The sequence below is a fragment of the Spinacia oleracea genome, chromosome 6, assembly GCF_020520425.1.
Source record: "Spinacia oleracea cultivar Varoflay chromosome 6, BTI_SOV_V1, whole genome shotgun sequence".
NCBI classification, from domain to species: Eukaryota; Viridiplantae; Streptophyta; class Magnoliopsida; order Caryophyllales; family Amaranthaceae; genus Spinacia; species Spinacia oleracea.
Genome location: NC_079492.1, coordinates 104,850,654 through 104,860,979, shown reverse-complemented (window position 1 = coordinate 104,860,979; position 10,326 = coordinate 104,850,654). Strand labels below are relative to the sequence as shown.

The 10,326-nt window shown below is 35.5% G+C and overlaps 1 protein-coding gene across 1 annotated transcript; it reads left to right on the top strand.

Moving 5' to 3' along the window:
• Nucleotides 1-369: 369 nt before the first annotated feature.
• Nucleotides 370-2,195, top strand: LOC130459103 (magnesium-chelatase subunit ChlD, chloroplastic-like). The gene is made up of 5 exons (XM_056832570.1): nt 370-671; nt 830-953; nt 1,099-1,143; nt 1,903-1,958; nt 2,132-2,195. The coding sequence occupies exons 1-5, from the start codon at nt 370-372 to the stop codon at nt 2,193-2,195; spliced, it is 591 nt and encodes a 196-aa protein (XP_056688548.1).
• The last annotated feature ends 8,131 nt before the right edge of the window (nt 2,196-10,326 follow it).

Sequence of the window (10,326 nt, the reverse complement as noted above, 5' to 3'; positions counted from 1 at the left end):
TAAGTATTGTACTGATATTGATTAATTGTAAGTACTTTGTTGGATCGATTTTCAAATCAGTGGTTGATAAATACTCTCTTGGTCCTAAATTAATACTTCTCCATATATTATACACTTCCTGAATATTGTTTTATGCTTAGACGCCTAACGTACTCCCACTTAAATGTGATAGAGATTGTTTTGAAAGAAGGCGACTATTATGAAGGGGGTTTAGTGAAATCATGGAGAAAACTCGATTAGAGGGAGTAGTATGTTACAATAATCACCCCAGTAACCATTGAAAAGCTTATAAAATAATCTTCCTTTTTAAATTTTTGTTTACCTTTATCCACCAATTGGTTCTACACTTTGCAGTTTCCTCTCGGTGTTATGGAGGATAGACTTATTGGGTCTATTGATATTGAGAAATCTGTGAAATCGGGAACTACTGTTTTCCAGCCAGGATATTTGGCTGAAGCTCATAGAGGTGTCCTATATATTGATGAGATATCCCTTCTAGATGAAGGGATTAGTAATCTTCTCCTGAATGTTTTAACCGAGGGTGTGAATGTTGTCGAACGAGAAGGAATCAGTTTTCGTCACCCATGCAAGCCCCTGTTGATTGCCACCTATAACCTAGAAGAAGGTGCTGTACGTGAGTATTTATTGGATCGTGTGGCAATTAATCTAAGGTATAGCCACTTAAAGGGTTTCTAGAATATGCATAGTTAGGGGCTATATGAGTTCGTATTATATTGTACCTAGAGCCTGAACAACATATTAGGTAGGCTTGTTCTTACCTAGATTTTTCTATATACTATCATACACTAATGTCCTAATCCTTCTGCAGTGCGGATCTTCCAATGAGCTTTGATGACCGTGTTGCAGCTGTTGGAATCGCTACACAATTTCAGGAACAAACCAATGAAGTATTTAAAATGGTCGAGGAGGAGACAAAATTAGCAAAAACACAGGTAATGAAGTAACGACAGTATCAATTAACAATTACTGTTCTTTTTAGTTCCTGCAACTTTTTAATATTAACAATCAGTTTCAATAATTTATTATCATGGTTCATTTTCTGTGGCTTAAACTGAATTATTTGATTGTTATTTATAGGTTCAGGTTGTTAAACGATGCAGTTTTTCCTCAAAATGCTGTGAGGTATTGTTTAAAGAGTAATATTTATGGCATACTTTCATTTTCCCTGTAATTTGTTTAGTTTCCCCCTCCCTCAATTTTCTGAATGTTTTATTACCACTTATTATACGGCCTTTTGTGTATTTTCGTGGTGTGTTTTGTTATAAAGTCTGCATTCATGGTTCCATTCATCCTTGCTACTTTCTGACTGCTGAATTTCCAGCTGTAAAGAATAAACGTCGTAAAGATCTGATAGCTGCTAGCCTGCTAGGTGGAGCGAGAGGATGTTGCATCGTGGTGTCAATATTGGCCAAAGAGTGAAGATGTTGATATCAGGAGATATGACCTCTGAAAGGCTTTTATGGTATGCGCTATGCAGTTTATTGTGTGCTTTCTTTGTCCGATTTAATTTCATGAGCATTATTATCTTTACCAACCACAGTTATTTTTTGATTTTTGGTTGCAATTAATTTTATGAATGCTTGGAGTCATGGACTTAGACTGTAATATTAGTTTTAAAGCCCCATAATTTTCCACTTCTTGCTGGCTGAAGCATTATTAGTTTGCATTAATGTATCTTGGGAGGTTGGATTGTATCTTACATTGATTTGAAAAAGATGGAGATATAACTATTACAAGTAAAACAATATGTAAAAAAAGAATGTCTTGTGTTACTGATTTCCAATTTTCCAGCATATCTTTCCAACCTAAGTTCTCTTTTGATTCGGAATTTGTTTTTCCTATCTTGGAATCTACTTTTTAAAAAAATTCTTGCCTATTCAGATCCCTGAACATCCTGTTGTGAAAGTTGTAGGCAATTACCAGAGCAGATCTAAATTGTAAAGAAGTTCCAGTCTCAAACATGGTAGTGTCTTTAATTACCACTGTTGAACCAGATGTCTTCCCTAACTTGGGAAGGGACCTGGTTTAATTAGCAGGATTTTTCTTGATTTCATCCCTGGTGCAACCTGATTATGTGTGTATTTGTTACTTAATTTGCTGTAATATTTAGTTGGATTCACAATTATAAGGAGTATGCAGTAGGAGAGTTATGTAAGCTTTACACTGCAGTATAACTTTTCTCAAAGAGTTTAAGACATGGTGTTCTGCAAGGGTGCGAATGATGTTTGTAATATTGCTGCCAAGGATTCATGGATAGTTAAAGAGAATTTTTGTGTTTCTCTATGTCCAGGATCGTCGAAAATTCCATTTATATGGAGCTCCATCGAATCCGAGCTTGACAAGTAGATGTCGATACTTGCTATCAGTCTATCACTAACATGATTCATTGCATTTTTCTTTATAGCCATGATTATGTATGTTAGGAGTAACTTAGGATATTTATGAACTACAGAAACAGTTGTGGTTTATGAATCTTATCGTTAAGCATATTCTAGAGAACATTTATTCACAAAGGCAATAATCCTGATAAGGTAACAAGTTCTTGCATTTGTCTTAGGTTTGTGAGACTATGTACATGTTTTTTCCCTGTCATTTAAGATTGTCTCATGGCCATAATTGAAATTCCACTTTCTCTGTTGGATTATGAATTTCTTTTATTGAGACAGTGCTAGAAATCAGATAGTCTGTTGGATTGTGAATATTTGCTTGAAATCAAATAGTATTATGGATTCTCAATATCATGGATGTTGAGCATCTTGTATATACTTTTATGCAATATGAATCGTAATATGTGTAAGAACTTAGAAGCAATCTCCTACAATGGAAGAGCCCCGTCGCTCATTATGTGATTTTAGGCCGTTCACTGTACGTTAAATAATTATGTTTCCCTGTTCCTCCATTCTGGCTCGTACTCTTTTGGATTTCATCTTTTCCGTTTTTTTTGTAGACGTTCGGATGATGAAATGGGTGATTGTTCTTTCTTTTCCTCTCTCGCCTGAACAGACATATAAACTACAGAGCTGGTAAATACTCTTAAATCCTTCATTTAATCTATTCTATTTATTTATTTGAGTTTGAATTGAGTCTACAAAAGTTTATTTCCCATGTTCAATGTTGAAATCTTAGCTAATTAGGTATAGTATTTAAGTGGGCTATTGATTTTTCTCATTCTATTTTTAAGTTTGCCGAGATGGTCAATTTTGGTATAATTTGTTGAGATGACTTGTTCCCTATGACCACAGGTTCGTTAGGACTGTTTCCCTAAACTAATCTCTATAATTAATCTACTAATTTAGGGTTCCTGCAGATTGTATTAGTTGTTGATCAATTGTTGAAAAAATATGCAGATAGCTGAAACTTAGCAAATGAGACGGCTAGAGTATCGATTTTGGCATTGGATTCTGATATTGGCAATTGGCTCAAAAAAAGGTGTGTTATTATCCTCAATTATGGCTTGTAATGCTAATGAACTTGATTTTACTCCCCGCATTTAAATGATTTTTTTAGTTTTGTAGAAGCAGAGACATTAGATTCGAAGGTAAGGTTTCTATCCTTGATTTCTCGGACCCTGATTGGATTCTTCATCTTCTTCATCATCTTTCGCTGCTTCTTCTTCTGGTAATCTCTGTTCTCATGGCGCTTCCCTCGCTCGAGGTCTTTTATCTTTATGGTTTTATATTTGTTGATTTTGATTGAGTTGGTTGTTTATGCGATCTGGGATTTGTTGTTTTTAATTTTATTTAATGGTATTGATTTTTTGTATCTGGTTTTGTTGTTATTGATCTAGGTTTTGTTTTACTGTGTTTCTTTTGGGTAAAGTTTGGAGCTTTTTGTGTTTTTAATGGTGGAATTTTATGCTTTTGATGTTAATGTCACAATGTTTGTGTTTGTGGTTCTGTGGAAGAATTAAGGGTTTGTTTTGTATTGTTTTAGTTTTTAGTTTTTAGTTTTTATAAAACTAGACACTAATTTAGTTTTGGCTATCAATCTTTTTCAAAACGATCAAACAAACACTTTCAAATAATATACCAAACAAAAATATGACCGGGTGATGCATTCTTCAACATGAGCAGTATTAAGAGAAGGAAGCGGTGCTGTAGTTGCTTGCTGTTAGAACTTAGGAGGCACTATTTAATTGATGGCTTTGAGTTCTTGTGTGCGTAATCAGTTGATTCATATCTTCACCACTTGACTGCTGAAATCGAGCACCTTTGAAGTTCACTTTCCGTGTAGATAGAACCAAAAAGGGAAGAATATGCCATTCTAGGGTACCATCCGTCCATCCCCAAGTCTTCAACCAATTATGGTAGTGAAGTTAAATCTGGTTTTGTTGACATATGTTTTGTACCGACTGGCACTTACGTAGTATTAGACTACAGTTTATGGTTAAAGAGGCAACATCATTAATGCTTTTGTTTTGAGGTGTGTGTGATTTCTTGATTTCTTGTTCTGGAGTCTTGACCTTACCAAGAGCATTATTTTTATACAGGCTATATAATAGTGTGTGCACCACTATGCTTGCATGTGTGAACTTCTATTGATGTTTTTATCAATTATTATGTCAAGGAATTCAACATCTAAGAGACTTATAAATTGGATATTAAATTGGTGGAAGAGATGTTTCTCGTATGGACATTTTTTTTGGAGGATTTAGTATACCTGAAGGTGGCTAACTGTTGCTTGTCCTCTGCAGGGAAAAGTAGGAATTTGCACAACCTGAAGTGCGTCGTACAAAGTTTTCCCATGAAGAGTCCGTTGTGAAGGTTTTGTAGGAATGTATTATTATGACAATGTTCAACATGATATAGATGAGCTTAAATACTTAAATAAACGTATTTTCAGCTATTCTACCACTTTGCAATCAGCATTTGTAGTGGCTTCTTGTTTCCAAGTGATTTGTTAGTCACCTGTATAAAACTATTTTTCATCTAGAGTTGTATCGTAATTTCAACAGAATTTCCAGGTTCATTGTTTATGGATATTACTCATTCCAACTTATACCTTTGTATTTTGGTATTACACTTTAACAGAAGCAGTGTACAGTTACATGGAGAAGTATTATGTCGTTGAGTAGTGAACACAAAGGTAAGGAACCAGAAAGTTTGGTAAACTTGAAGCTGTCGGAATCCTTGTAACAAGAAGCACATATGTGAGTAGTATCATAAATAATTGGATTTCAAAAGTATTAAGTTTCCTTCAGAAAACTTGGAAACTCACATCTATGAAATTCTTCCAGACAACAAAGTTGCTAGAGCTGTGAAGCTCCTTCACGCCCATTTTGTTTTAATTATAATCCAGCAGAACCCTCAAACTTCTTGGATTTGATGGAGGAAAATCAATGTCAACTGCATAAAAGTGGACATAATCTGTCATTTATCACAGCAAAGGAACATCAATTTATAAGAACCATTTGATTTAGCTAAAAGCACACAAAGTCTTTTGATATAAGGGTATAACCTTCCCCTCATTAGCAGCAACAACTTTATTTGTTATATCCTATATTTAAACACAAACAACTCAAAATGAAGCACTGCTGGAAAATGAGAGACTGGCTGACTGACTTGAAAGTTCCAAGATGGACAATTGTATAAGTGGCTTGCCTAAGAAAACCTACGGACATACCTTAAACAACATGACACTATCAATGTGTATATAAGAAGATCACGTGACAACAACTTAAGCTAATGTGATATTTAATAAATTACCACAATCATAATTTCACCATAAAAAAATGACCTTGAGGGACGACACACATTTGTGTTCTTTTCGGAGAATTATATTTCATACATCACCCACTTATTTCGGTGATTGTGGGAACACGCCTATGAAAAAATTGAGCATCATGTGACATAACTTGTTCACACCATATATGCAACCCATATAAAAAGTCTACCCCTCATTGCGGCTAAGGAGTGAGTACTATGTTGCGTTAGTATTTAAACTACCTTATGTGGTGGGATTTTCATGTTCCTAGGAAATACCCATTGCATTTTTTGGGGCCAATAACCTATTTCGTAATTTACTACGTAGTACTTCGCATGTTTCTTATTGTCTATTGTATAAATGTCTCCAACTATTTTCATTATGTAGTTAGGCTTACAATTTCCAATAATATTTTGGACGATACGCGCGCGGGCCAACGACTAGTTTAATTAAGTGTATGAACCGTGCATATTATTATCTTGTTATTAGTTATATATGTACTAACCCTCTTCAAATTATCATGTTTGCCTTATTTGGTTGTTGCTCATTAATCACATTTTTAATTGCTAAATAAAACCTATTAAATGCATTTACGACTAATAAGATAACTCATGATCGATAATTAGAATTAGGATCCTTGTAATTTGATGTTCAATTAAAGTGATCACAATAATGAGTGTTTATGTGTTTTAAATAGTGAACCAACCTAGTTTTCCTAATGCTTAGGATTTAATTAATTGTTTACAAGATTTGTATTGCAATTCCCAATAAATATACGAATCAAAGTAGCGGTAAAAAATGGGTGAATTAATACAATGTTGATTTATTCTCTTGTCCCATAATCCATCTTTGGTTATTGACCATTTTGGAGTTATTTTCTCTTGGAACTTGATAAGAGCCTTTATTTGGATGTGTCCCAAATAATTATCCTTAAACATCCCTAATCGAAATCCACATAAAGGTTTATGAGATATTTGTAACACCTTAATAATTCCTCACTAGAATAAACTCTTTTTCCAACTCCAGATAAGGAATTACTAAAGCATTACCACCACCGTGTTAACGGTAAAGGCTATTTACCAAAGTTACGCTGCGGAATAAATAAACTTCGAAAACAATAAAAGATAGTTAATGGTCTCCATACAAGTTGGAACCATCACGGCCCAAACCAAATACCGTAAAAACATAACCATTAACTAATTAAAACATTATAGTTTAGGCAAATGAAATAAATAAAGTTTTAAACGGTGCAAGAGAAAAAGAAACTCGCTCAACCATCCCCATGCAAGATAACTTCTCTTGCAAGTCATCTCTACCAACCTATCAATTTTCTACTCCCCAACAATGCGAATGCAATTGAAGGATCATCATATGGTCATTAAGGCATAGGCAGTGACCACACACAAAGCACATAATCAGCGAAAGCTGAGTACCAACAAGCTAGAATGAAATCCTATACTAACATGCTTCATTCCAACAATAAATAAATCACATGCAAAAGCCAAACAATAAACAATTGATCATGATGACAAGACTCGACTCTCGACTCGAATCTTGACTTGTAGATTAATTAAAATAAGCTTCGAACGGGCCCAAAGAAAATATCCAAAGGACAGATGTTGGGAGCCAACCACACACCAAAGTAATACCCAATTGTCGGACCATACCGACAAAATTCCAGCGCATAAAAAGAATGAAAAAAACGTCTTGTATAATTCATAGGAGTACAAGTTTTACGGCAAGACTCCCCCCATGTTCATACTCGAGGTATATACGTTCCAAGAGTTTAGAAGCTTGTTCTGGTTGCACTTTATGTTTATTAACATTTTATTCACAAGGCTGACTCAAGACATAGTCGAGCAAGACATTTAATAAACGGAAAACCAAACAAGACTCCCCTTTTTTAATTTATTAGGTCTTTTGATCAATCATTCAAGATGCAAGTGAAATTACTCCCATTATTCCTTCTCAACACTTGTTGAGTATCCACGGTATGCACATTAACATGTGGTTTGAGCATTAGGCACGAAAGAATCCTTAATTCAATTGACTCAAAAGTCTACCTTACATATGCGGTGGCTAACGAGAGCTTACTCTTCATATGTGGTAAATAACAATAGTGCAACTAGGCGCGATAACTTGGCTCAAAACATTCTAGACATTACGTATACAATAGCATAAACCATTCCTTGCATGTGAATAAATCATACATGCATAATCATACTTGGAAAACATGCTTGTTATTTAAATTCAACAAACATAACAAATCATAACATGCTTGTTTACTTCAATTCAACAAACATAAACAATCATAACATGCTTGTTTACTTCAATTCAACAAACATAAAGAATCATAACATGTTGGTCTACTTCAATTCAACAAACATAAAATATATACATATGCTTGTTCACACCATCAAACACGAATCAATAAATAGTCCAAATACATGAATCAATATATAAAATCATCACATGAATCTTCATGGAAATAAGGTGGTCACCCTAGACTTACACGTACCTTGAAGTTTTAAGAACGGGGCCCACTTTGCGATTCAAGCTACTACTCTATAGAAATCTCTTCCTATCATTAAAATAATAAAACTTAATTATTATCCATGTTCATTAAATTTCCAGCAACTTTATTAAGTTATAAAACTCTTGAATTAATTCGAAATTAATCGTTAATTGATAAAATAATAGTTCCAATTAATCCCTTAAAACCTTAGCATGAAATTTGACTAATTTCATGCTCAAAACCATTAAAAATTACACTTTATGTCTCAAAACAAATCGGAAAATTATAATTGATTACAATAATTAAAATTTTCATCAAATTATGCTAGTCAAATAGCCATAAGGTTTAGGGAAACATGATAGGTTATGATACATATGACAAAACATAAATCATGGGGAAAAACCTTAATGCCAAGAAACATATTATTTACACATAATCATTTAGCATAATTTAGGAGCATACACTTTGTAGCGTGCCCTCCCTAGCTGCGCCCGAACCGAACAAGAACAAGCCTTTAGGACTCCAAATGTCGTCCCTCCGTAGATAGTCCACGGTACGTCCGGATCCGCGTTAAGTTAGACCAACTAGAATCGCCCTTAAGGTTACTAGGAAATTCGGTTAAGTGTTTGCAAGTGTTTGGCTTATTTTTCTTTCAAAACTTTCCCTTAGAATACTTCAATCCCATGTACATAAATTATGACCCTAGGCCCTTATTTATAGAGGTTGGGAAAGGGAATTGGAATCCTAGTAGGATACGATTTAATTAAACTTAGAATCCTACAAGGACTCTATTTAATTAAATAATCCTAATAGGAATAGGAATTTAATCATACACCAAATCCTAATAGATTTAGGAATTGTGCATGGACACAAACACACACACGCACGGAGCCACGAGGGCGCCCGCACGCGTGCGCTCGGCCCACGCAACCCACGCTGGGCAGCCTTGCCTTGGCGCGCTGGGCCTGCCTTGCGGTGGGCCTGGCGCTGCCTTGGGCTGGGCGTTGGCGCGCGTCTTTGCTTGCTGGGCGATGGCCTGGCTTCGTGCTGGGCCTTCGGCCGATGCTTATTCGTACGATACGCTTCCGATTAAATTCCCGGTTCCGGAGTTCATTTCCGATACGAACAATATTTAATATTTCCGATTTCGGAATTAATTTCCGTTTCGAACAAATATTTAATATTTCCGTTTCCGAAACTATTTTCCGATTCCGATAATATTTCCGATTCTGACCATATTTCCGATTCCGGCAATATTTCCGATTCCGGCAATATTTCCGATTCCGGCAATATTTCCATTTCCAACAATATTTTCCGATACGTACCATGTTTCTGTTTCCGGCAACATCTACGAATTGGATAATATTTATATTTCCGATACGATCCATATTTCCGTTTCCGGCAATATCATCGTTTCCGGAGTATTCACTTGCTTGTGACGATCTCAGCTCCCACTGAAACCAAGATTCGTCGATTCCGAATATCCATAGATGGAGTATTTAATGCCATTAAATACTTGATCCGTTTACGTACTATTTGTGTGACCCTACGGGTTCAGTCAAGTGTAAGCTGTGGATTAATATCATTAATTCCACTTGAACTGAAGCGGCCTCTAGCTAAGCATTCAGCTCACTTGATCTCACTGAATTATTAAATTGTTAATTAATACTGAACCGCATTTATTAGACTTATCATTGAATGCATACTTGGACCAAGGGCATTATTTCCTTCAGTCTCCCACTTGTCCGTAGGGACAAGTGTGCATTTCCTAATTCCTTTGTCGCTCGATGCTTGCTCTTGAACATAAGGTAAGAGTTGTCATCCTTATTATGTCCAGAGGTGTTTCTCGATTTCAGAGTTCAACTGATCAAATAAACAGATAATCATAACCTATGATTCATCTGAGCACGGCCATGCATTTTACAGTTTCTAGCTCTCCGAGTGGCCTTTGTACAACTTTCAGCATCTCATCCCGATTTATGGGAGGACAATCCCAATCTTGCGATCTCGAGATTAGACTTCGTTTGATAGGTGATTACCTGAGCGTTGCCTTCATAGCCTCCTTTTACGGTGCGACGGTTGGTCAA